Source organism: Durio zibethinus, chromosome 6 (assembly GCF_047325235.1).
Source record: "Durio zibethinus cultivar Kanyao isolate XHJ-2024 chromosome 6, ASM4732523v1, whole genome shotgun sequence".
In the NCBI taxonomy this organism is placed as follows: Eukaryota; Viridiplantae; Streptophyta; class Magnoliopsida; order Malvales; family Malvaceae; genus Durio; species Durio zibethinus.
Genome location: NC_143167.1, coordinates 1,770,624 through 1,795,399, shown reverse-complemented (window position 1 = coordinate 1,795,399; position 24,776 = coordinate 1,770,624). Strand labels below are relative to the sequence as shown.

The 24,776-nt window shown below is 36.0% G+C and overlaps 6 protein-coding genes and 1 pseudogene across 13 annotated transcripts; 4 read left to right on the top strand and 3 right to left on the bottom strand.

Annotated features, from left to right (window-relative positions):
• The first annotated feature begins 582 nt into the window (after nucleotides 1-582).
• ATOBGM (GTP-binding protein Obg/CgtA) lies at nucleotides 583-5,596 on the top strand. 3 transcript variants are annotated; one of them, XM_022875490.2, is made up of 5 exons: nucleotides 583-879; nucleotides 1,428-1,669; nucleotides 2,459-2,544; nucleotides 2,704-4,411; nucleotides 4,729-5,596. In XM_022875490.2, the coding sequence occupies exons 2-5, from the start codon at nucleotides 1,510-1,512 to the stop codon at nucleotides 5,382-5,384; spliced, it is 2,610 nt and encodes an 869-aa protein (XP_022731225.1). In that variant the 5' UTR covers nucleotides 583-879; nucleotides 1,428-1,509; the 3' UTR covers nucleotides 5,385-5,596. The 3 variants fall into 3 exon arrangements, with proteins under 3 accessions (XP_022731225.1, XP_089617876.1, XP_022731226.1); XM_089761750.1 differs by having other exon boundaries at nucleotides 683-1,219; XM_022875491.2 differs by having other exon boundaries at nucleotides 695-865.
• Nucleotides 5,597-5,835: 239 nt separating this feature from the next.
• On the top strand, nucleotides 5,836-8,470 carry LOC111284540 (Tetratricopeptide repeat (TPR)-like superfamily protein). Its single transcript, XM_022873224.2, has 2 exons — nucleotides 5,836-6,597; nucleotides 7,088-8,470. Exons 1-2 carry the CDS (start codon nucleotides 6,289-6,291, stop codon nucleotides 8,336-8,338), a joined length of 1,560 nt encoding a protein of 519 aa, XP_022728959.2. The 5' UTR covers nucleotides 5,836-6,288; the 3' UTR covers nucleotides 8,339-8,470.
• Nucleotides 8,471-8,726: 256 nt separating this feature from the next.
• LOC111284543 (outer envelope pore protein 16, chloroplastic-like) lies at nucleotides 8,727-10,899 on the bottom strand (annotated as a pseudogene). Its single transcript, XR_016342670.1, has 6 exons — nucleotides 10,106-10,899; nucleotides 9,967-10,018; nucleotides 9,705-9,736; nucleotides 9,383-9,416; nucleotides 9,186-9,253; nucleotides 8,727-9,013 (listed from the first exon to the last, which is right to left on the bottom strand). The product of XR_016342670.1 is annotated as an outer envelope pore protein 16, chloroplastic-like (transcript).
• A 219-nt stretch (nucleotides 10,900-11,118) lies between these two features.
• On the top strand, nucleotides 11,119-12,755 carry LOC111284544 (mitochondrial import inner membrane translocase subunit TIM9-like). Of its 2 annotated transcripts, XM_022873229.2 has the most exons (3): nucleotides 11,119-11,526; nucleotides 11,706-11,822; nucleotides 12,313-12,755. In XM_022873229.2, the coding sequence occupies exons 2-3, from the start codon at nucleotides 11,752-11,754 to the stop codon at nucleotides 12,497-12,499; spliced, it is 258 nt and encodes an 85-aa protein (XP_022728964.1). In that variant the 5' UTR covers nucleotides 11,119-11,526; nucleotides 11,706-11,751; the 3' UTR covers nucleotides 12,500-12,755. The 2 variants fall into 2 exon arrangements, with proteins under 2 accessions (XP_022728964.1, XP_022728962.1); XM_022873227.2 differs by lacking the exon at nucleotides 11,706-11,822 and having other exon boundaries at nucleotides 11,316-11,526.
• Nucleotides 12,756-13,231: 476 nt separating this feature from the next.
• On the bottom strand, nucleotides 13,232-15,768 carry CXIP4 (CAX interacting protein 4). 3 transcript variants are annotated; one of them, XM_022873226.2, is made up of 3 exons: nucleotides 15,656-15,768; nucleotides 14,478-15,539; nucleotides 13,232-13,474 (listed from the first exon to the last, which is right to left on the bottom strand). In XM_022873226.2, exon 2 carries the CDS (start codon nucleotides 15,451-15,453, stop codon nucleotides 14,497-14,499), a length of 957 nt encoding a protein of 318 aa, XP_022728961.2. In that variant the 5' UTR covers nucleotides 15,454-15,539; nucleotides 15,656-15,768; the 3' UTR covers nucleotides 13,232-13,474; nucleotides 14,478-14,496. The 3 variants fall into 3 exon arrangements, with proteins under 3 accessions (XP_022728961.2, XP_022728960.2, XP_089617878.1); XM_022873225.2 differs by having other exon boundaries at nucleotides 13,232-13,459; XM_089761752.1 differs by having other exon boundaries at nucleotides 13,379-13,822.
• Nucleotides 15,769-16,665: 897 nt separating this feature from the next.
• LOC111286141 (Glycosyl hydrolase superfamily protein) lies at nucleotides 16,666-19,348 on the bottom strand. The gene is made up of 3 exons (XM_022875960.2): nucleotides 17,977-19,348; nucleotides 17,171-17,462; nucleotides 16,666-17,075 (listed from the first exon to the last, which is right to left on the bottom strand). The coding sequence occupies exons 1-3, from the start codon at nucleotides 19,030-19,032 to the stop codon at nucleotides 16,918-16,920; spliced, it is 1,506 nt and encodes a 501-aa protein (XP_022731695.2). The 5' UTR covers nucleotides 19,033-19,348; the 3' UTR covers nucleotides 16,666-16,917.
• A 2,759-nt stretch (nucleotides 19,349-22,107) lies between these two features.
• Nucleotides 22,108-24,611, top strand: MBD5 (methyl-CPG-binding domain protein 5). 2 transcript variants are annotated; one of them, XM_089761747.1, is made up of 4 exons: nucleotides 22,108-22,483; nucleotides 23,297-23,422; nucleotides 23,529-23,790; nucleotides 24,205-24,611. In XM_089761747.1, exons 1-3 carry the CDS (start codon nucleotides 22,184-22,186, stop codon nucleotides 23,760-23,762), a joined length of 660 nt encoding a protein of 219 aa, XP_089617873.1. In that variant the 5' UTR covers nucleotides 22,108-22,183; the 3' UTR covers nucleotides 23,763-23,790; nucleotides 24,205-24,611. The 2 variants fall into 2 exon arrangements, with proteins under 2 accessions (XP_089617873.1, XP_022732210.2); XM_022876475.2 differs by lacking the exon at nucleotides 24,205-24,611 and having other exon boundaries at nucleotides 22,110-22,483; nucleotides 23,529-24,128.
• Nucleotides 24,612-24,776: the final 165 nt, after the last annotated feature.

Here is a 24,776-nt window from a genome sequence, read left to right as displayed (position 1 = left end):
TATTCATTCTTAAGGATCTTATACTCTCAGTTGATTCCCTCCCTGTTGAATTCTCAACCACTAAAACATCATGCATATGCATGTTTTCTACCAAAAATTAAGTAAAACATTTGAGGGCAGAAAAAGGTTTGTGGAGAAAAGAAATGATACATGTCTCCTGAATTGGATTCTTTACCTAAAAGCTCAATCTGTTGTTGGTCTTTGGAAAGGATTTCTCAGATTAAACTGAAAGGGAGAGACAAGACAAAGAGTGCATGTCAGATTTTGGTCATCAGTTGTTTTTGTTCAGGAGAATGTGGGCATTGAAACCAGAAGCCTGACATCAACTTCATTTCCCACAACAGCCTAACCTCCAGTCTCCATGCCCGGCCCCTTTTTTTTTTCTTCCTACTAATAGCTGGTGAATGGGAATATAGTAGCTTTGGATAGGAAAAAAAGAGTAGGTAATCTGCAGAAAGTGGGAATTTAACATTATATCTACAGTTCTGATTTTAATATTATTAATTAATATGGTTGGTCAGCAAATTTTAGCCCATCGCTTACTTCATAAATGTGACTCTTTTTGCCATTTGGATTTGGACTAGTCGTCTCTGCCAAAAACCAAAACCATGGACCAGTCTTGGAAGGCAAAGTGAGCCTTTATGTAACCAACTTTGGCGTCTACTAGTTTTTCTTCCATTTTTGGTCTTCTTAGAATTTGAGCAAGGACTAACGACCTTCAGCATTGTCTACGAAGAAAGCGTGTCTTCTGGGTTCATATCTTTATTTAGAAAACTAGTTTTCCCATAGATTTTTTAATATTTAGTTGGTTTTTCTCTCGTCTCTTTCACTTTCTTCGTTGCTTCAAAGCCCTTGTGTGTTTCAAGTATGCTTTTCAAGGTTTTAATGCGTTTTTCTCAGTTACTTGCTTCCTCTGTTTCTCTCTCTGCCTTTTTACTCTGTTATTTATGTTATTGCTGTTGTGATGCATAACCAATTTTGTCGAAAAGAGCTGTTTTTCATTGCTTAATAAATTTTTCGGATGTTTCAAATTTGATTAAAAGGTATCAATATGGAAAAAAAAAAACAGATTCCAAAGCTACCAAATCTGCAAGCTTTTCTCCTTTTTCTGTTTTGAAGCTGATCACCTTGAACTTCTTTAACGAAGTTGACCCTTTCTTGTTGATCTTCTCTTCTAGAAATTTATTTCAGGACTCATTCACTTTGAAATGATCAAAAGGTATCTACCTGGTTTCTTGAAGTTCACAAAAAATAATTGATGATGTTTCCCCCAGGACAAAAAACTAGTTAAAAATTTTCAATTTTTCACAAACTTTTCAAACATGAATGAGTCCTCTCTGCTGATCAATAGTTCAGGCAGAAGAAACAATCTGCAACTATAGGAAATACTAAGTTCTTGTATTCTTCTGTTATATCATGTTTTACAGGAGAGTTGGCCTACTAGTTGAAATCAAGTATTACTCCAGAGGATTCAGGCTTTAAGGAATCAAATTTGTTTTCGTGTTCAACATGGGAAGGGAGTTTCATGAACATTTTGATGATGTTGAATTAGAGAGATATCATCCAGGTTGCATGGGTGGCATATTTAACGTTCTTGACAACCATCATTGGTATAATGTCAAAAAGATGCTCCCACACAGAAAGTACAACAGAGGAAGACACACCAGATGTAAGCAAATCTCAGCCTCTCTCTCTCTCTCTCTTAATTCTATATTGAGATGTGTAAAAAAACTTTAAATAAAAAAATAATTTTTTTGGGGGCATGACCATTTTTCCTATGTATGGTTCAGAAAATAATGTTAGAGCTACTAATTTAATCTTATGTCTTTGCTGCTGATATTGACACCCTATATATTGTTGTAATAACACCCTACTCCCTACACCATGCTTTCACATGGCATAAATCAATTTTTTTTTTTTTTTCATTTTTAAGGTTTTATTGCTAAAAGTGTCAAATAATTTTTCTCAGCCCCTGCAACTTTAAAACCAGTGTAGGATTGATTAACATAAAATTGTTTCCAATATTACAGAATGTATTGTTTTGATGCAGTTAGGTGAAAGATATAACAGTGTTGGATGCTTTTGTTACTAAACTGCAATTAAAAAGTATTCTGATGCATCCCCTGTTAAAAGTTATAGCCTTGGTGCTAGTTTATCCAATATATAGTCCATAGCATCAAAGTTAGAAGGCTGCAAAAGTTTGTATCCTCTAACACCCCAAGCAGCAAAATTTTTTCTATAAAGCTGCAAAATGCTTGATTTGTATGGTTCGATCTGGGCTTGATTGCAGTAATAATATAATATGCATTTACATTCGGATCTTGTCTTAAGAAATCTGATTTTCCCTTGCCAACTTGATCTAAGCAGATCTTAGTACCCATATATTGTTGGACAGTCCGTCTAAGCGACTCATTGCAATTTCTTAATGCTCAGCAGCATATTTTTTTCTTAATTGCAGGCTGTGCAAATCCACAAACTATTTCTATGGAACGTGAACCTGTTGGAACCCAAGGATTATTAGATGGTGAGGCGGGTCACATCCAAGTAAGTTGACATAAAATTCTTAGTGTTTCATATATAGTAGTATTATATATGATGATCAACACTCAACAGCCAAATATTAAGTTCTAGTTGTTTAATCATGCAACGGAAATGTTTCTTTTGCATGCAACAGAATATTAATTGACTTGCCTAATTTAACAGGTTCAACAGCAAACAAGAAAAACAGGCTCAACCAACAAAAGCTCTGGTAAAGCCTCCACGAAGGGGTTAACTGGTAAAGAAAAGCCTAAGGAAGAGAACCATAAACATTGGATTTCGGGCTTTTCTGCAAGACCACAGTCGCAGCAAGATGGTTCAACCCATCATCTGGAACCTTCAGGTTTTGGTCTAGGTTGGATGAATCCAATTATTCTCATCCGCAAGAAAGCTGACAACTCTGATGCGAGCTCGACTTCCTCTCCGCCAGAGACCCTGAGGAAACAAGTTACAAGGAGTAAGAAGCCTGATATCTCTGAAAGAGTGAATACAGACAGCCACTTGGAGTTAGAACATAAAGAGAATTCTGGAAAGCATGCTAGTATCCAGAATAAGTTTGATAAAGGAAAGGGAACCAGAACCTTAACAAATCAGAAGCCAATGTCTAAGAAGAACAACGAAGAAGTTTCATACAATCAGGTAAAGGAGGGCATGGATGTTTTGGAGATATTTAAGATAAACCAACATTTATTCCTAGATATTCTTCAGGATCCTGAGGTTGGTATTTCACAGCATTTTCCTGGGAAGCAAACTCCGAAGACAGCAAAATTAACCAAATCAGGGTCATTTCCATTACCTGATTCACCTCGCACTGGATATCTTAGGTCTGGTACACTTGAGCACAAGCAGAAGGAAGTTTGGTCTTTCAGAAAAGGAGAAAAAGCACTCGCTGCTTCTCAATTATCCAAGTCAAGGGCTTTGAGAACTGATGATGGTTTTAGGAGAATCATAACAGAAGAAGCTAGCTCTTCATCCCAGGGATATGATTCCCAAAGGTGGAATCATTTAGTTATGAATCGTCTCAAAGATATTAAGAAGAGAATAAAGCAGGCCCTCAAGGAAAGAAGAAAGAGTATTAACCACACAATGGTGGATGGACACACCCTCCAGGTTTCTTCAAGAGATACAATAACCACAAATGAGGGAGAGATGTCCGGAAGCTTGGAAAAGACAACTATGGAGCAGGATAGAACAAACAATTTCAATCATGCTCATCACACCGATGCTTCTGATCCTGATACCAGCAATGGTAGACGCAAGAGGATAAGAAGAACAAAGTCTATAGATGAGTCACTAGATAGATATACTCAATTGTTGCAGCATAGTGTAAGCAAAGAAGCTGATTTGCATCACTCTAAGAGCTTAAAATTGCCCACAGAAGACAAAGTTTCATCAAGAGGACGTGCTCCGAAATTTTTCAGAAGGATTTCCTCTCTATCCGATCTTGAGTCCTTTTGCTCCCTTCTACATGAGGTGTCTCGTGATGCTCTTTCTTCAGAGATGCCTATTAGGAGTATCCTAAATTATGATGCAAACAAGGAAAGTGATGCACATAATGATCCAAAATCAATTAGTTTTCCTGAAGATATAGATAAATTTGAACTAGTAGAAGCTGTTATAGAGGCTGAATTGCAGAAAAAAATGACAGAAGGAAATAACCACAGTCCAACTGGTTTATTAGTGGATAGAAATAGTGAAGAAATTGCTAAACCATGTGGCTTCGATGAAGATATAATTGAGCTGGCAATGGAGAAAAGCAGTCCTCACCAAGAGCAGGAGACTGTCTTTGCAGTCAATCCAAGCAGAGAACTTGCACAACCAACTTCTGATTTAAAAGACATAACCAGCGGGGCAGAATGTTCAATCTCAGAAGGTAAATATGTCTACCTTACAATATGAACTTGCACAATGGAGATTGCATTTCTTGCTTAATAGAAAATATGGGTACTTCTCAAAATCGTTAGATTCAACTATTTTCTCCGATACATAATTAAAACATTTTTATTTCTTTGGAGCAAATGTAATTTGCTTTAGGAATGTAGTCTTGAAAAGCATGCTTAAACTTGATGATCTATGCAAATTACTTGTCCTGATGTATGCAAGTTATTTCCTTTCCATATATAATAATTTTTTTTTTTTTTTATATATTGTTGGAGTGGCTGCTAATACTTTTGGCTCAACTTTTATCAGGTCTAGGATTGAATCGTCCAAACCTTCCTCAAAATGAAGCAGAGTCTTTTACCTTCTTAAAAGATCACAGGCGCACAATAAGCCGCCAAAGTGTTGAATATGAAACCGTTGAAATCAGCAGTCGCTTCCTGTTCTTTGAATCAGATAAAGAGGATGACCCTTGCTACAATTATGTTAGAGATGTTCTTGAGCTCTCAGGCTTCATACAAAATGACTGCCTCCAGACATGGTACTCACCAGACCAACCATTGAACCCTTCTTTGTTCAAGGAATTGGAGACTTTCTTGCATGATGAACCGGAATACTCCGTTGAGGAAGTTGGAAGCAACTGTGATCACCAGCTTGTTTTTGATCTAGTTAATGAGGCACTTCTTGAGATCAGTGAAAAATCACCTATATATTTTCCAAAGCCCTTCTCCTTTAACTGTCGTATTAGTCCAGTGCTCAAGGGCGACAATGTTCTTCAAGAGGTGTGGACAAAAGTCAGCAGGAACCTTGCCTCCCAACCAGAATCTGACCAGTCATTGGATGATATTGTAGCTCGAGATTTGGCCAAAGATGCTTGGTTGAACCTTCAAGCCGAATCAGAATTTGTGGCACTTGAGCTAGAAGATTTAATTTTTGATGAGCTTTTAGATGAAGTTCTTTGTTTGTGAGACACTAGTTCAGGCCAAATAAATTGCTTCCTCAAATCCGGGTTCAAAAATACATGAATTTCGCCATTCATTAACTGTGGGTTCTTGATGAAACCCATGTTCATGAATGAACAAGATTTCATAATTGTCGGATATATACCCTTGAATTGGCCAGCCTTGTACATAAAACTTTGTTTTTTTTTTTTTAATTTTTATATAATTAATGTTTCATATTTTTTGTAGAAGCCACTATCAGCATGATTGTCACTGTTTCATAGCTTATAACAATTATCTGAAATTTAAATTTCAATATTTTTATTTTTTTATTTAAAATTGCAACCTTTTTGTCAAAAAAAAAAAAAATTGAATGGTAATCCTAGCGAAGAAATTCAAATGATTTTTCTCATAATTATTCTTCTTTGTCAACCAACTTTCTTTGAGTTCACTAAGGAATGCATCTTACAGTGTATGAAATGGTTTATTCTATCCTTATTTGAATGTATAAATGTGTTAAATGCTAAGGCCTACGGCATGGAAAAAGTAATCTAAGACAAACATATGATCTAGTCTACTTTAAACTCAACCTAAATCTATATAAAAGATATAATGAATTTAACTTGATATAACTCGAAATTTGTCTTAATTCAAAATTGTAATGACCCTAAATCCAAAATGATTAAAACTTAATTTTGATCTAAACTAAATTGTTACTCTATGTCAATAAAATAGATAAAACAAAATTAAGTCAAAGCCTAGTGATCTAAGTAACGAGCCCGAAACACACCCAATTCCACTGAAATATGCCATATAAAAAAACTAGCTGAGGTCTGGTGTTTCAGTCTCGGAAAATGGGCCTATCTTGGAGCCCAATGATTACCATGCCACAAAACCCCATTTTTTATTGGGAAACTTGGAGCAGAGAAGCATGCAAACACTGGTTCTCCTACAGCGCCGTCGGCTCTTTCAAGCAATACATCGAACACTTGATATTACTGCCTTATCTCTCAAGTTTCTTTCTTCCCAAACAGCTGATAACCTTCAAGGACAAACTTCAGAGTCCAAACAAGAAGAACCCAAGTGCTTATCTTGGAGAATTGAGAGGCTCCCTAAAGGAGAAACAGTTGGGTCAGCATTACAAAGCTGGATGGCTGATGGGTTTCCTGTTCATAGAGGTGATATTTTTCACGCCATTAATCGTTTGAGGAAACTTAAATTGAATAAAAGAGCTCTCGAGGTAAATTTCTTTCTCAGAAATTAGTCTAAAACTTTGGGGTTTTTATAGTTTCTTGTCTGATTGCTAAGAATAACTGACAAAAGAAAGATTTTTTTTTTTTCAAAATAAAGAAGAAGCTCAATCTGAAATATGCCAAAGGGTTATAATAAGCTCAGTTGCTTGGATATATTTTTATTTTTGTTTGCATTAAGAAATCCCAAATGCTGAAGAACTTAAATATACAATTTTGAGTTGTTATTTTGTCTATGTTTGAGTCCTACTATGCTAGAACGCTGAAACATTATCTATGGCAGGAAAAAGAATAGATTTCATTAGTTGAGCAATTGATCAACATACCCATAAATGTATATGTATAGAAATCTGTTAGCTTTGGAGCCAAGATGGGAATTTGTGAACCTTTTGAATTTGCATTTGTACTTGTGATCTTGGTATGACAAGGCCGCGTTAGGGTAGGTGGATCTTACTCTGAATATTTTATTACTTCTGATAGGTGATGGAATGGGTGATTAGAGAGAGACCATACAGGCCGAAAGAATTAGACTACTCTTACCTGTTGGAATTTACAACTAAACTCCATGGCGTATCACAAGGTGAAAAACTATTTAGTTGTGTCCCTCAAGAGTATCAGAAAGAGTTGCTCTACAATAATCTTGTGATTGCGTGCTTGGATAAAGGCCTGATAAGGCTTTCACTTGAGTGCATGAAGAAAATGAGGGAATTGAGACACCCTATATCACACTTGGTTTTCAATCGTCTGATAATCCTCCATTCATCTCCAGCACGCAGGAAGACCATTCCAAAAATTCTAAATCAAATGAAGGCAGATAAGGTGGTGCAACATGTCTCCACCTACAATATTCTCATGAAAATGGAGGCAAATGAGCATAATATTGAAGGGTTGGTAAAGGTTTTCAATGATATGAAGCAAGTAGAAGTTGAGCCAAATGAGGTATCTTACTGCATGCTAGCTACTGCACATGCGGTGGCAAGGCTATACACTGCGGCTGAAGCTTATGTTGAGGCTGTGGAGGAAGTTATGAAAGGGAATAACTGGTCGACACTGGATGTCCTAATTATATTGTATGGGTATTTGGGGAAGCAGAAGCAACTAGAGAGGACTTGGGGCACTGTGCAAGAGTTCCCCCATGTTCGGTCTAAAAGTTATATTCTGGCAATTGAAGCATATGGTAGGATAGGACAGCTAAATCAAGCTGAAGAGCTTTGGTTACAAATGAAGTCAATGAAAGTGTTAAAATCAACTGAACAGTTCAATTCAATGATATCTGTATATTGCAAACATGGGCTTCTCAGCAAAGCAACTGAGGTTTTCAGAGAAATGAGGACGAATGGATGCAAACCAAATTCCATTACCTTTCGACAACTTGCTCTGGGGTGCTTAAAAGCAGGACTTGTGGAGGAATGCTTGAAAACTCTAGACATGGGTATGAATTTGACAACAAGCAACAAAGTCAGGTACTCAACACCATGGTTGGAGACCACCTTTTCGATGATTGAGATTTTTGCTGAAAAAGGTGATGTGAAGAATGCTGAGAAATTGTTTGAAGAGCTTAGAAAAGCCAGGTATACCCGGTATACCTTCGTGTACAATACTTTGATAAAGGCTTATGTGAAGGCCAAAATCTACGATCCTAATCTTTTGAAAAGGATGATTCTTGGAGGGTCTAGGCCCGATGCTGAAACCTATAGCCTACTGAAACTTTGTGAACAGCTTCAAAGATGACTGTAAGCCTTATCGTTGTGATTTGTTAATTGCATTTATTCTTTTCCATTGATTCTTCACAAGAGAGGGAATGTTTTGTATATTTGGTCAAATTATTATGTGATTGTGGAAAATAAATTGATGTTAAAAGTATATTCTTGACAAACTTCTTCTGCTTATTAGCAAGATCATTGATCTTATTAAACTTAAATTATTATGAACATGCAAACTAAATGTGCTCAATTCAACCTCTTCCTCTGCCTCAAAATCTGGACATAGGTAAGCTAGATAAGAAAATATACGTTAAGGAGAAAAAATTTGTATGTTCCTCGGGTAAGTTATCTTTTGTTTCACTGGCAGCCCAGTGGCATGCAGACAATGAGGTATTTAGCTGAAATGAAAACAATGATGAAGAAACAAATAATATCCTGTTATTTAATGGTTGCATCCTTTTCTCTTACAACCAGATAAATTCACGAAGGAAATGAAAAAAGGGATCACACTACATACGAATACTCTGATATGCAACAAGATAAAGAAATCCAGTTTGATCCGTTAACGTGAGATAATAAAGGAACACTGAGGCAGTTGCAATGGCACCTCCAGTGAGGGTATCCGCCACATCTTGTCTTTGTTATTGTTGCCAGCCGCAGAGACAATGGCCCCTGTAATGGCACCCCCAATCATGGCATTCTTCTGCGACACAATGTGCCAGCATATCCAAAAAGAATGGAAGCGAACTTCATGCTAAATCTCTAATATATCAAGGTTATGATCAAAATGGAATTTGAATCTTTTTAATAGCAGCAATGTTTTCCCATTTACGGTGAAGTTTTAGATAATTTAGTGCAAAGTCTAGTGAACATACCCAGTCTCTTATGCCTCGGATTCTCCCTACTCCATATTCCATTCCCACATATACTCTGGCTACAGTTCCTATATGCAACAAAGAAATTTACAGATCTTCTTTAATTTTGCAATAAAGAATGCAACAATAATTATCCAAACAACCTTCAAAATCTCATAGAACTACTATGTCTGTACAGGAACTGGCTACATACTTACCCCAATAAGCACCCACTCTACACATCCTCTTGAGCTGCAATAACAACATTTACCCAAGAGAGGGAAAAGAATATTGTGTCAAATTCATGTGCAGCTACAACTTGTATAACAAAAACTATTACCATTTCTCACTATATCCTGGAGATATAATCTTCTTACTTATGCCGTAGTTGATAAGACAATGACAACTAGAAGGCTCTCAGTTAAAAGGGGAAAGCAATCAACAAATGGCGATCCTATGCATGCATCCTTACAATTTTAGCTAAGAACAGAAAAGGAACCATACTTTCTTGAATAGAAAGCACCTAAAAGAAATACTTACTGAGTTCACCAAAGAGTGGCTTGATACCCTTCCTGCAAACATGGCAGCGACCATATTTAGATATGATCTTAATCAATATAACGACTAAGTTGAAATTTCAAGAATCTAGCAATCTTTTAGTCTGGGCCCTGGGGCTGGCCAGGAACAAATGACCGGACGTAGTAGCCAAATCTCAAGAACTTGATACCAAAACAAGCATAACACTTAATTACTCAAACTGAATTTGGGTCCAGCGAACAAAAAATGAAAAAGTAAATATAACCTCTGTTGATGGCTTTGAACGTATCCTCTGCAACTGCCCTTGTAGCTGCAACCTGAAAAAGAAGCCATGGCAGTGTAATATGATTTTATATGATGGAAAAACCCTAGAAAAAGTTTTTAAAAAATGAAAAATAAATTACAGTTCCAATCTTCAAGAAACCATCTAAAGTGTGATTGACAAAAGGAATGCCCGTGTCTATTGAAACATCAACATTTGGAGCTGACAGTGAACCCGAAAACCTGCTTGATGCCATGTCCTCTTCTTCTTTAAAACAAATTAAGAAACTCTATTTTCACTCTTTTCTTCACAATGCATGCATTTTATCTTCTAATTACTTTGCTTGATGGGCTACTAAGAAAACGAATAAAGATCGTTGCTTGGATGCGTATCCCAAAATGCCATTAACAAAAAATTACGAACCCGTAACATCCGCCTGAGATTTTTTTATTTCCATTTGACTGATTCCAAGCTCCCTAGCTGGATTGGATATGCTTCTTGTATACATATCCATATGTATGCATATTATGTATGCAACGAATTCATTAATAAGAATGTTTTTGAACCCTATTGTAATTTATATATGAATGAATATAAAAATATTCTATCACCGTATCACCGATAGTGATGCAGACTTCATGGTGAATTCCATGAAAATTCCTGAATTGAGGAACTTCTAGCAGTAGTAGTAGTAGAATTCATCAGTTTCTTTCCAAAACCAGCAAATTGAGAGAGGTAGGCTAAGGAAACATGGTGCTAGAATGGTGAGAGTTGGGCAGGACCATGTCACGTAGATGGGCTTGGCCTGTGCTACCTCCACCAATGTTTATGCCAAGGAATGGCTGGGAAGTTGTGCTTAAGGGCTAAATTTATTGACGCCTTTTCTTTTCAATCTAGTAAAGAATGCTTTAATATGAACGAATAAGAAAAAAAAGAAAATACCTTCAGCTCAACTCTTCACCAGCAACTTCAGAAAGAACAGCACCAGTTCCAAATTCTCCAGCCATGGTTTTCTGAGACAAAAGAAATAGAGTTCTTTCTTGAAAAAATCAATCAAGTAAAGAACAAAAATGAAAAAGAAAACCATCCATTTAAAATAATGGTTACAGAAAAGAAATTTCACGGAAAACTCACCATCAGGTTCCTGAATCCAATGACTTCTATTTCTTTCTTCAAGAGATTCAAGACAGAGTGGCAGGCAAGGGGGCAACAGTTATACAGTTACTATGAAAAGGCGTGAGAATATCCGTATCGGACCTGATTCACCATGAACAACGCGGCCCAGAGCACAAGTGAAGTTTCAAATTACGGCCCATTAAGCGCTGGAACGACGCCGTTCTAGTCCACATATTCCGAGGGTTTCTCTCTTACTTTAAAGAACGGAAAGTTAAGCCCTCTCGATAAACCCTACTCAAAAGAACAAAAAGAACGCTAAAAAGAAATTCGATTGGGAAAGACAAGATCCAGTATGGACAAGAACATGTTGGCAGGGCTCGAGGGTCTCCCTGAAGAAGATAAGATCCGAATGTCTGCCATGATCGACCACCTACAGCTACGTGACAGGTTTTACCCCCTTCAAATTCGTTTATTGCCTTTCCTATCCGTTTCCTGAATCCGAAAATTGGTGCAAATGAGATTTCTGAATTTGTTAGGAAATGGGTTCAGCTTATTTGGGGTTTATGATTCTTGGGTCCTTTTTTCTTTTGTTTATGGGTTAGCTTCTCAGATTGTAGACAATGCAGGTACATCGGGGTTTTATTGCTCTGTGTTTGATGAGAAGCTAAAGAGATGTTCTCCTTAAAACCAGTGCAGCATTTTTATGTCGCCTCTGGATGTTTAGGGAACTACATTTCTATATTGTAAGCCCCTTTTAATGATGCTTTAGCTTGCATTTTGCCAGCTTGTCATTATATTTGGTTTCCTAGGAAGGACTGGGTATGTTGGTTGACACACATAGCTACCCCTAATTGATCTTTCCTGTTTCTCGTTACCACTGGCCCTTCATCTTGTTTTTGAGTCAACTTACTTTAGCTTTTTCCTTGCGTAAAGATGAAGTTTTCCAATTTTATTTCAGTTGCTTTTCTACAGCACCAGAGAAGAAATCAAAAGAGGGGGGGGGGGGTAGAGGTTGGAGGTTTATACAATCTACTTATTACCATGTACTAATCTTCACCATGATTTGAAGGGCTTTGTAAACTTCTTTTCCTATGGTTGAAGTGCGAGACCAGTTCCCCTTAGCCAACCAAAAGAAACCCTTATCTGGTTAATTGATGCTTTTGATTCTACCTGTTACCTTGCTTCTAGGGAGGTGTCTATTGATCTAATTATATCCTTTAATTTGATGTCCAGTCTGAGAATGTACAATTCACTTGTGGAGAGATGCTTCAATGATTGTGTGGACAACTTTACTCGCAAGACTTTGCAGAAGCAAGAGGAGACCTGTGTCATGCGGTGTGCAGAGAAGTTCTTGAAGCATTCTATGCGTGTAGGCCTGAGGTTTGCAGAACTTAACTCGCAGGCAGCAACACAAGATTAAAGCGTAATAAACAACCATAAATGGGCCTTAAAAAGTTTTTGCTTAACATGTAGAATTTTCTTTTTGGATAAATACGGTTTGCCCTCGACAGATGAAAGGCAAGATATTGCAGGGGGTTAACGATTGTTGCTCTTGAAAGAATTTGTTGTTGATTTCCGATTGAGGAATTAAATACTGTTGAATAGATACATGTCATGCACGATGGTTCATTCACCTTGATAGTTAATGAGCAAAAAGTGAATGACTTTATTTCCCAGTACAACTGTCTTTTTCAATACATGATTTCTATGCGGATTAATATTTCATCCTTGTTGGATTCCTTTGAGCTGTTGGAGTGGAATTAATAAAATATAGAGTTTGACAGTTCATCAAGTATAGAGTTTTACCGACAGTTCATCAAATATAGATTCTTTGCAAAACTCACAAACACAAAGCCAAGGATTTGCTTGAGAAGTTTCGTCCCAATGATTTAGATCTTCTTTATAAACAGTTGCCCCAAGATCACCGGTCACCTACTATCTTTATTTATTTAAACACTATATCCATTGTGCAATGTTCATTCTTTTCAGGAAGTTATGATTGAATTCTAGTTTATGTTTCAAGCTGCCTTAAAACTCTATGCAACTGCTCCACAAAGATGAAAGAGTGTTTGACTAATCATTCACCAAAAAGGTCAGAAAAGAAAAAATGGGGGGGGGGGGGGGCGGCGGGCATAAGCAAAAGACACAAGAATAGTCATTAGCCACTTCTCATGGCAACTTCTTTAAAGAACAAGCAATTGCACATAACAATCTTACATTACCTGATGCCCTAAGTAAGAGATAAAACATGTCAGCTTTATTCACTGGGCAACTAAAGATGTTTGCAATCTTACACACAATAACAAATAACTTAAACATTCTCCTCCTCCAAGACATTAACAACTCCTGGCACAAACATCATATCCACCCTTTTAGATCCCTGCAAAAATGACAACTGCAGAATATAAGCTGTGGGATGCCTTTCAAAAATGGCACCTATCTCAGATTTTTTTTTTAAATGTAACTCATAGCAGAATAAATCAAGTACCAAAAAACTGATGCGATTAAACATTCTTCAAGCATTCATCTTATCTGGCAAGAAAACCACTTCATAGGATTTAACATGCAAAACAAGAAACAAGATGTTGAACTATAAATTTTTCCGCAAAAATTTCATTTCCCGAGTAAGGTAGTGGTGGCGCTTCCATAGATTGTGTGATCCAAGAAAAGCTTCCAAGCAGAGGATAGCAGAAAACTAACGAAAACTAGATGCAACATATAGAGAGAGAAAGCTCTGAAGGATCTAGAGATGAGGAAGAAAGCTCTGAAGGATCTAGAGATGAGAAAGACGAGGTGTCAGACAAATACAGGTTAGGAGGTTGTTGGATGAAGATATGAAGAAAATAAGTAAATCCAACCCTTTCAACTTCTTCTAAGGCTCATGCATGCTGACTTGTAGATCTTCAAAAATGAAATTCCACATTCACGTTTTATATCAGTTAATGTAGCTAAGCCTCGACCAAACACTCTGTTTTCTTCATCTCTTTTATTTACTAATTTGTTAACATACACTTCTTAAATGTTCCAAGGAATAGAACCAAAGCAAGATTGGTGTGCAAGAGTTATATCATTCATGCAAAAGGCCCGCCACTGAATTAATAATCTTCTATGAAACCATAGCACTGAAATACCATTATGTAGTCCTTCATAAGATCGACCATTTTTAATATGACTTTTACCATGTATAAAATCACTTTCAAGATTTTTTTTTTTTTTTTTTAAAAGTCTCAGCCAATCTAAATAAAAGTGAGTTGACAGTGCACGTTACAAAAATTAACTATAGAATCTTATTTAGTGAAAGCGAAATAGCAGACAAAACTATCTGAAGCTTGCTCAGACAAAGAACAAAATATGATCATAGACTACCTTAAAGAAAGAGATTGATGAATAAGCATTACCTTTGCTCACAAACCTCTACTAATCATCTTCATGATGGCGTTTCCAGCTCCTCTTCTGAGATCGCTTTGCACCCCTTCCAATCCGAGAATCATCCGAACCACTAACATCAGAATCAGATGGGGATTTGTACCTCTGGCTTTTCTTCCTATGCCGTTTACCAGAATCATCAGACACATCCGATGATTCAGAATCATCAGAATACCTATGACTTCTCCTTCTCCTCTTCTCCTTCCTACTCTTTCTTTTCCTATGACGACGATGATCATCATCCTCATCAGAAGATTCATCCCTCTTCCTCCTCTTCTCTTCCCTCCTCTTCCTCCTACTTTCTTTCTCATCATCCGAATCACTACTTCCTCTCTTCCTACCACTCCTTTTCTTCGACCTCCCTCTCTTCTTTCTTTCTCCGTTATCTGAATCCGATCTATCATCCCCATAACTCTTCTTCTTCTTCTTTGATGACTTCTTCCCATTTCTTTCAGCAATAATCCTCTCAATCTCCGAATCCGCATCAGAATCCGAACTCTCACTCTCCTCTTCCTCACTCTCCTCACTCTCAACCTCCTTCTTCCCGTTCAATTTCCCTCCCTTTAACTTATCCAATCCAGTCAAAACCGCGGCTTGAATCGCTTCAGGGTCTTTCTCTTTACTCTCCTTCAAACTCACGAAATTCTTACACTGAAAAGTAAGGTGCCCAACACGCCCACATTTTTTACAAGCTCCACGAGCCTCATCAGCATTCGAACCCGTGATTCGGGCAAGCGCTAAAAGCCCTTGAAAACTAGCGTATGCATTTTCACCTTCGGGTTCAGCAGCAGCAGTCATCTGATTCGATGAATTTTTTGACTCATCTTTATTGGGCGCATACGGGTCGTATCCAATAGCACTTTGCCAAATTCCGTGAGTTTGTAGGGCAGCGCTACTGTGCACCCGGTTGTTCGCGGGCATTCGAACCCTCCCTGCGGTGGCCGGCATCTTGTAGCAATTGATGATCCCAAGTTTGGCGGTTTAAGGTTTTTATTGTTGGATTGGGGAATTGAACTTCGATTTGCTTCAAAAATCTGAGAAAAACAGCAGAAAACGAGAAAAGTTAGGGTTATAAATTAAAATTGGAAAACTGGACATGAATCTAGGGTTTGTTAGCAAAGTAAAACCGAAAAGGTAATTGGGGATTTACCTGACTTTTAATTGACAATGAAAATCGAAGAGCCAATACAACGGGTGAGAGAGAGATGAGAGACCGGGGAAAGATAGGATTTTGGAATGGGGATTTTGAAATTTTGATTTTCTGAAGTTTATGTCTATCAGTTTATATTTATGGTTAAAACGGCCCAAAAAGGTCGGTGGGGTAAGAATCGAAAAGGGAAAGCGCGTAAGAATTGTGGTTAGCATCTTTATAACATAACGACGTCGGATTCTTCGGATTTTCAACAATCAATTCTCTCCCTTGAGCCTTGGTTGGACATTCCCGTATCTGGGTCAAGCCCAAGTCTGACTTTAATATTTTGTAAGTTTGATTATAGACATTAATCATTGGATCCATTGGACCTCCAACAAACACAAAAAAAATGCTCAAGGCGTGGTTTGCTTTGAAAATATTTCTTTTTTTTTTTTTGCAAATTAGTATTTGATATATTGATTGTGTAATTTATTAATTTCACAAGTATAATTAATATATTGACACATGTCTATTTTTAATTAATTTTTTTAATTTTTAAAATATATTATTTATCATCTTAATAATCCCATTCGTAAAGTTTAAAAACAACGGATGAAATCATTTTCCTCCTTTTACTATGTTTTAATTAATAATCTTAAACTCTTTTTACTAGTAATCCAGTGCGGCGGTGCCTGAGGCCAAAGACAGCCACCAGCAGAGAAGCAGAAGGCTTCAATGCCAATCTTGGCTGGGACCATTATTATCTACAAGAATCAATAAGGTAAATCAAACTGCACCGACTCATCTGCTATTATGTGCTTGGAAGAGTTCAAAGATGGGGATCAGTGTAAGGTTCTTTCCAAGTTCCAACATCTATTCCTTAAATTTTGCATAGATCAGTGGCTGATCAAGGCCATGCATTGCCCGCTTTGTCGTGTTTCTGTCCACAATTTGGAACCAACCACTGCGTTGGACATCGACCCAACTAATTAACTGAACCCAACCCAATAATCGAAAGGAAAATTCCATGTTGAAATCTGTTCAAATATATGTAATTGTTACCAAAAAGGGACATAAACAAAGATTAAACTAATTAATCCCTTTGCCAAGTCTAAATTGCGAACTCGAGATGATACAAAAACATACCACTACGTTAATACAATCATGAATCAACTTCTTTTTACACCGATCAGATGATCACGTTCTTTAGGATTTGGTCCGCAATCAAAGCCATTTAAAGAACCAGTGGAACAGAAAGCAGATAGCCGCTGGTCCCCTACTTACTCCAAAAGTCTTTTAGGCAGTTGCAGAAAAATGGTACAATAAGCTAAAGATATCATCTGCCAAACGGTGAAAAATCTCATCGAATCTGCTGCCTTCGAATTTTCCAATTTTAACCCTGACGCTTGACCATTGGAATAATTACAAGCCTCGTGACCTGACAGTGCCACCCATACAAAAATTTATTAGTTGCCACGATATTTTGGTTTATTTCCAAGTTTTTATGGAGTTAAAAGAAGGGAGGGAACTTGCTTGGATCAGTGGAGGTGATGACTCCCGTACGATTGAAATCACAATTGAAGTCATGCCGACCATTGGCTTGATAGTATGCATTCATTGCGTACGATGCATGTGACATCACATCATTGGGGTTAAAGCAGGCCCCACCTGCTTGGATGGGCTGACAGTTCACTCCAGTGCTACACACGTAATCGATGTTCGCTTGCAATGACGCATCGCTGGCGTCCGATTTAGGCACGCACCACTTCCCTGAACCAGCTGATGGCGCTGTGGCAGTTGGTGGAGGAGAGGTGGGACCTAGCCCCTGCATCACAAAAGGGAAATCAGACGGTCCTACTAGCTTGATTAAAATGTACGGAATTAAAAAATTATTGTTACTACAATTACGATACCTTTTTCAGACAAACAAGAAAGCGCGGGAGATTTTTATTTTGTAACAGAAATATCCTTGAAAGCAAACGATTAAAAGGATTAAGTAAGAGGAAAGTACGACATTAAAGTGAGGGTAGCTCGGTCAAAAGAACAGCTAAGCCGTGTACGGTTGTATTCGATCAAAGTCGGCTACGCAATCACGTGTTGTCTGAACCCACAAATATAAAATTCCAACACTGTACTGACACTAACGTTAATGGAGATCAAACAAACAAACCAATTACCTGTCCCATGGTAATAACAAGGATTAACGCAACATCAAGCTCACAAAATCAAACAATAAGCAGAGTTTTACGGGAAAAAAAAGAAAGCGCCCTTCCATAATCTAACGCGGATGGTTTAGAAGCTGGATCCAAAACCAATGAAGCAAAAATCAAGGAAATTACCTGTTCATTACGGAGAATGCCCACATTGTAAACCCGACTCAAATCGGGTTTAAACAACCCGAAATTCTGTTCTGAAATGGACTGCTTCAGGTTCTCGTTAAACAAAGCGAAAATGTATGTCTCGAAAGTCCGGTTCGGCATCAAAGGAGTCCCTTTACCGGAGTTCACATGCTTCACGAGGTTCCCATTGAACGACAACGCACTTTCTAAGCTCACACCGGGTTGACCCGGATCACCTGCAGAAGGCCACCCGGTTTCAGCCACCACAATATCCACGTCCCCATACCCGACCCGTTTCATAGCAGAATAAACCGCGTCCAGTTGCGCATCGAACATGTTGGTGTAGTTCATCCCTGTAGCCGCGTCAAAAACGCCAGCGTTTGGTTTAAACAAAGCGTAGTTTAGCGTTTGAGGCTTGAAGCCAAAGTACGGGTATGGATTTACCATGAAAGGCGATTTTGTTTGCTGGTGGAACTCCAAAATCGGCGCGAAAATGAGCTTGTCATACCCTTTGCGGAACTTACCCGTACTCGGCGGCTCTGACGCGGACAAGATCCCGAGGGAATGCGGCGTCGATACTTTGATGCTTGAAGCGTTAGCCAAATCGAGAGCCGATCGGAGAGCTTTCATGGCGGGTAAAAGGTGAGCAATGAGGGACTTATCTGACGTGGCCAGGATTTCATTACCAACGGCGATGTATCTAATGATCGTTTGCGGGTGATGTGGCAATATTTTATTGGCGATCCAATCTTTGGCCCCGGGGAGTTTAGCTAGTGAAGGGATGTCGCCGTTTCCGACCGTAACGGTAACAGAAATGCCCGTGTTGGCGAAGGCTTTGAGGATGTCGGGATTCGCGTCGAATATCTTGACACGGTCGATTTTTGTTTTGGTTTTGAGGAAGTTTGCTACTTGCGGTGGAGATGGGAGGTTGTCTGCGACGGTTCCATAGTTGACGCCGATGGTGTAGGCGGCGGTTACACTGGAGTAGAAAATGGTGACGTGGCAAGTAAAGAGGAAGAAGAAGAAGAAGAGCTTAGCTGCAGAGAGGATTGCCATTTTCTTTGCTCTGAGACGACAGAGAGACAGTGATTGAGTGTAGAGGAGAGCAAGATACGATTGTTGCGTGATTCATGATATTGATGTACATGGGTGTGTGGGGCCAATTTTATATATGCTTAAACAGACGATTGTGCCCTCTTTGATTTGTTGATAGTGCTCTGAACGCGTTTCATGTGTTATATATATTTTTTTATTGAAATGGAGACTATGAGACTACTAAAACAGTGACACGTCTCCTTGCTGTTTGATTGTTAATTTTAATACTATTATTTTTGATGTACCAAACTTGCCAGATTGGATTAAATAAAGTTTATTGCTTAATAAACAAGATTTGTTATTGAGGTTAGGGGTATAAATTCGGTGGTCCATATGATTAAAATGTTAAAAGAGCTTTTGAATTTTATTATTTTATTAATATTTTTTATGGTATTTAAATATATTTTTACTTTGAATAAAAAAATAATTTATATTAAAGAATTATTTAAATATAAATTAAAAATAAAATTTTATTTTGAATAGAAATTCAAACTTAAAAATTTGTTAGAGTGTAAAATTAAAATAAAAATTTTATTTAAATATAATAAAATATAAAACTTTATCTAAGAAATATAATAAAATTTATGAATTTTTTATTATTTTAACCTTCCCAATTTTGTTTTTTTTTTTTTTTTTAATAGTAATGCTTCGTTCATCCATAAGTAAAGATTGCATCAGCTGATACAAAGGTTTGTATAATACCAAGGCACCTTCCTCTACTTAATACATGACATGTAGAACCGGTTGCCCGATGTAGATGGTGAGTTGCTTCGTTTCTATATCCTCATGTACGGAATATCCTGCATCTGTGAAACATTGCAAAGCTTTTTCTTTTTTCTTTTTTTTTAAGAAAATTTGGCAAAAATTATGCCATTATTTAGGAGAATATAATATTAGTGATCTAAGAACAGTTTTTAAATTATCTCAATGATTCCTATTCATAATATATTAGTGAAGCCAGCAATGATATAAATACCATGATAATAATGATAATGACAAGATTAATTAAAACAATGATCGATGGAAAGTCTTTATTTGGATTGACAAATAAATTGATTATGATAAAATTTAAAACAATGATAATGACAACATTAATTATTGTAATAATAAAATTATTAAAATTAATAATAAAATATGTGTTGATATAAATATAATAATAATGAGATTAAATATAATAAAAATATTAAATATAATAAAAATAAAAAATAGTTATTAAATATATTAGTTTAAATATTATATATAATAATTTTATAATATATTTAGTATTAACAAATAATTAAAATTTAATAAAATTATTTTTATATCAAATAATAATTTTCTTACAAATTAATAATAAAATAAAATTCAACAAAATTTTTATTTAATTATTTAAGGTCTCATATTTTGTTTTATATTTAATTAATTATGTACCTGTTTTTCTATTTATTTAATTATTTTATTTTATAAATAATTTGATTATATATTTGATTATTTATATTTTCTTTTATATTATTAATTTAGTAAATTAATTTGAAAATTTTTAAATAAAAAAATAAAATAAAAATATATGAAAACTAAATAAATAATGAAAATGGCCAAATCAAAACCATAAAAGTGGCAGGATATATCAAGCAATTCATTTTAATCCAAAAACAAAACTGAAAAAAAAAAAAAAGGGTAATGACATCATGGGGGGAAAATGCATGGTGAAAAAGCACAATTTCTTATGAAATATGAAGTATCATGAACTAAATGAAACTTCAATTGAATTTATAAACATCCAATCATTATTTAAATGATGTGCTAAATGCATGGCTAGCGTGTTAAAGTGCCTTAATCAATCACACCTCATTAGAAGCTATTAGACATCCAAATAAAACTTTAAGTAATAATTGAACTTCATTTAAGGACGGTTTTAATCAACATATTCAGCGAGATTTTGCTTAATAACAATCTTAATCCTAAATTGAAGAGTTACTTTATATATATACATGTCATCCAACAAAAATTATCCTAAAATTTTAAGCTTATAAATGAAATGAATTACATAATTTTTTTGTTTATTTTGTAACTTATTCCTTTTTTTTTGTAAGAAAAATACGAGAGTAGATAAATTGTTTAATCCCTCAGGTCAATGTAAGATATGTCGTATCTGATAACATAAGACAAATAGTTACAAGTCATGCATTCAAAATAACCTCAACAAATGACAACCAATAAAACTCAAACCTATGACATTTTCTTCAATAAAAACGAGTTTTAACAAATTAAACTAATCACTTATTTGATTATAACTTATTTCAATAATTTATATATTAATTAATTTTATAATTTTGTTTTTACAAGCTCCTAATACTTTTCAATGTCTATGTAAAAACATATTTTTATTTTAAAAACTGTTGCTTTCTGAATAAGTATGCTAATTTATGCACTAACTAATAAATTATTTTTTATTTTTATAAAAAAACTTTTATTAAAATACTTAGAAGAATTATTTTATTAGATATTTGATAATCTATTACTAAATTAATTAAAGTTTTGAATGATAATTTTTACTAAAATATATATTAAATAAATGTTGTTAGATAATTTACTAACAAAACTCATGAATGAAACTTAAAAATAATGATTAATTTATTGATAAATTAAATACATATTTATTTCACTTATTACTCAATATATGAAATATTTTTTCATTAAATAATACATAAATCATATTCCACATTCTCAAATTTAAAATTAAATATTTTTATTACATTAAAAATCTTATACTTTTTAATCTGTATTAATATTTTTTAATAAATTAATAATATAAAAATAAAATTATCACTCATCCATTCCACGTGATTAAAGCTACACTTCATTTTAGTTTTTACCACTAATTGAAATGCTAGTTGGGTCACCGTTTACAGTTTGCTCCAAAAATTTCAGATGGAAGGTTTTGTTAAGTTTAACGGGAACTTTAGTAACACTATGCTAAGCTACTGACATTGCATCAAGTTTAACTGTAATAGTGTCACGCCGTTATATCAGAAATGGAAATCCACTGGCGTGGCGTTTCATTTGTTATACTTACCCTTTCTCCCCGTTCTTTCCGAAAGCAAAAGGTACTCCAGCTCTTCCATCTACTCGAATGTCAAACCCGGTTCAGCCCTCCACAGCCGATTTGCCTTCCGATCCGCTTCTCAAACCCGGAGCCTTCATCGACGTCAACGGCCAAAACCAATCATATCAGCCGTCAAAATCTCCCAATGGTTCGATTCCTAATGGTGCCCAACCGGAGACGCCGGGACGAGGCCTGGACAACTCTTCGTCCTCGGCAGAGCCCAGGGCGAAGCGGCGCGTGGTGGCTCCGGAGACTTGGTTGCCAGCTGGATGGTTGATCGAAGATAGGGTTCGGAGCTCCGGTGCAACAGCTGGATTGGTTGATAGGGTTAATCTCAGCTCTTACAGAATCCTTTTTTCTTCTGTCAAGTTTAATCTTAGTATATTGATTAAAATTTTTTTAAATTTTCTCTTTGGGTTTCGAAGATGATCTGATATCAAGTTGAGTATGATTGTCTTTTTCATTTGGTAGATTAAAAATTATATCCTTATTTTGCTGGGTTCTTTGGTTTGATTAACAACAAGTTCAAGTTTCTTGTTCCTTGTTTCTATTCTCAAGCCTAGGAAAATTAAATGTTAGATTAGTTGTAACGCACTCCCCTCTCAGCTTATATGCATACTCCTTGTATCAGAATTGGATCTTAGGGTTATAGATCCTTTGAATTCTTAAGGTAGTCATGGGGTGTGGAAGCATTTATTTTGAAAGAAATTTATTGAAATTCAATTGAATGACAGAAATGTTGTTCCTCCTGATTGAGAGCCTAAAAGTTGTTATTTGCATAAACACACATATAAGAGTTTTTGTCTTTGTCCCATCACCGAAACGAGAAGCATTACAAAATCTGGGGAATGAATGTAAAGTATAAGTTAAGTTGGTTCCTAAAAAATGGATTTGACTTGGGAGAATGTTACATGGTCGAAATTTTCATTTCATTTATGGTGCATTTGAGTTGAGATCAATTTATTTTGTTGCATCTTTAATACGTTTCTTGTGCTTGTAGGATGTATTAAAATTTAATTGAGACAGTCTTGTTGTATTTTTATATAAGGTGATAATTTTTTTTGGTAATATGCGAGGAGATAATTGGCAATGCAGTGATAATATGAAGTATAAGCATACATGATAACATTTCTTGTGCAGTATTATGTTGATCCATCCTCGGGCAGGAAATTCAGATCGAAGAAAGAAGTGCTTTACTATCTTGAAACTGGAATACCCCCTTCTAAAAGGAAGAAAGGAACAGAGACTCCTAGCAGTGAAGAAGTTGTAAGTCAGAAATAAAAGCCTTGCTGATTGGAGATGCTGAATATTTATCCAATTCTCTACTTCTTACTACCTTGCTTTTGGTGAATGCTTGAATTGTGTTATGCAGTCTACAGGGATCACTTCTGGCAACAAACAGAAGAAGTCTGATAAAAAACCGAAGCCTTTGAACTTTGATTTTATTAATGTGCCGGAAAAAGTTGATTGGTTGTTGATGAATGCCTCTGCGGATTCCTGGACTCCATTCCTTGGAGATGAGCAAGTGCCTGAATCTACCACACGAGATTGGGCTGCTGCATTTACATCGCTAACAGCCAGCAAAAGTGGTCAAGCAATGTTTTGAAGACATTCTACATCTTATTAGATTCACTGTATCCTTAAACGCATGTTTCATTCTGACCAGCAATAGGCCTTTTTTTCATCTCCAATTGTTTAACCTCTAATCACTCATGTCTTTTCATCTTTGATGGGATTAATTGCACACGACAGCCAGGACCAACAAGAGTTAGGACCTTTCTAGTTATGGGTTTGTTATACACCCATGTATTCATTTTTTGTTCTCTTTCCTCTGGTCATATGTAACCTATAAACTAGATGTTCCTTTCAAAATAGCCTTGTTGTTTCAAAACTCAAGAAGAGATAGGTTTTGCTTCAATTTTTAGAAAATGAAATGCAGAGCCTGCTGTTGGGTTTCTCATGGATTAGTTCATCTTGTTTCAGCAATGCATTTCTCATTACAAATAAAATGTGCATCTCCTATTGTTTCATTGACTGCGGAAAACAAGTTGATCACTGAAATCAAATGCCGTTGAGCCAAGTTGGGTGCAGTTTTCGAAGATTTGATAGTTATTCGATTTTCATCCAACAAATTAGAGACAGTAAAAAGGATCTTCTCTTAGAGGGCATGCCTATTCATTTTGGGCCTACTGTGGGATTGCAAATTGTAGCCCACCACGAGTTCGTGGTATGATGATAGCTGAAGCCTGCTTCGCCCTTTGGAAGAATTAGCCCCATAATCACTTATTATTATTATTATTTTTTTTTTTCAGGATTGTTCTCTTGGCAAACAGCAGCAACTAATTTCCTGTGTATTACTATTAATTGTTTCTGTACCATAGATTCTATTTATATTTTTACTGCTAAAAACTTGTAAAATTCTTACCTTAAAATGCTATTGTCGATTGTTATTAAATATTGGTGGCTAATTGATAATTTTTGTCTTCTGGATTATGATTAAAATTCAAACTTTAAATCCTCTATCTTGAAGTCGATTTTAATGTCATTAAAGTAATGAGCAACTCATTAGTGTTCCTAATTAATATTAAAATGCTCATTGCTGTGCTTTAGATGTTTATCA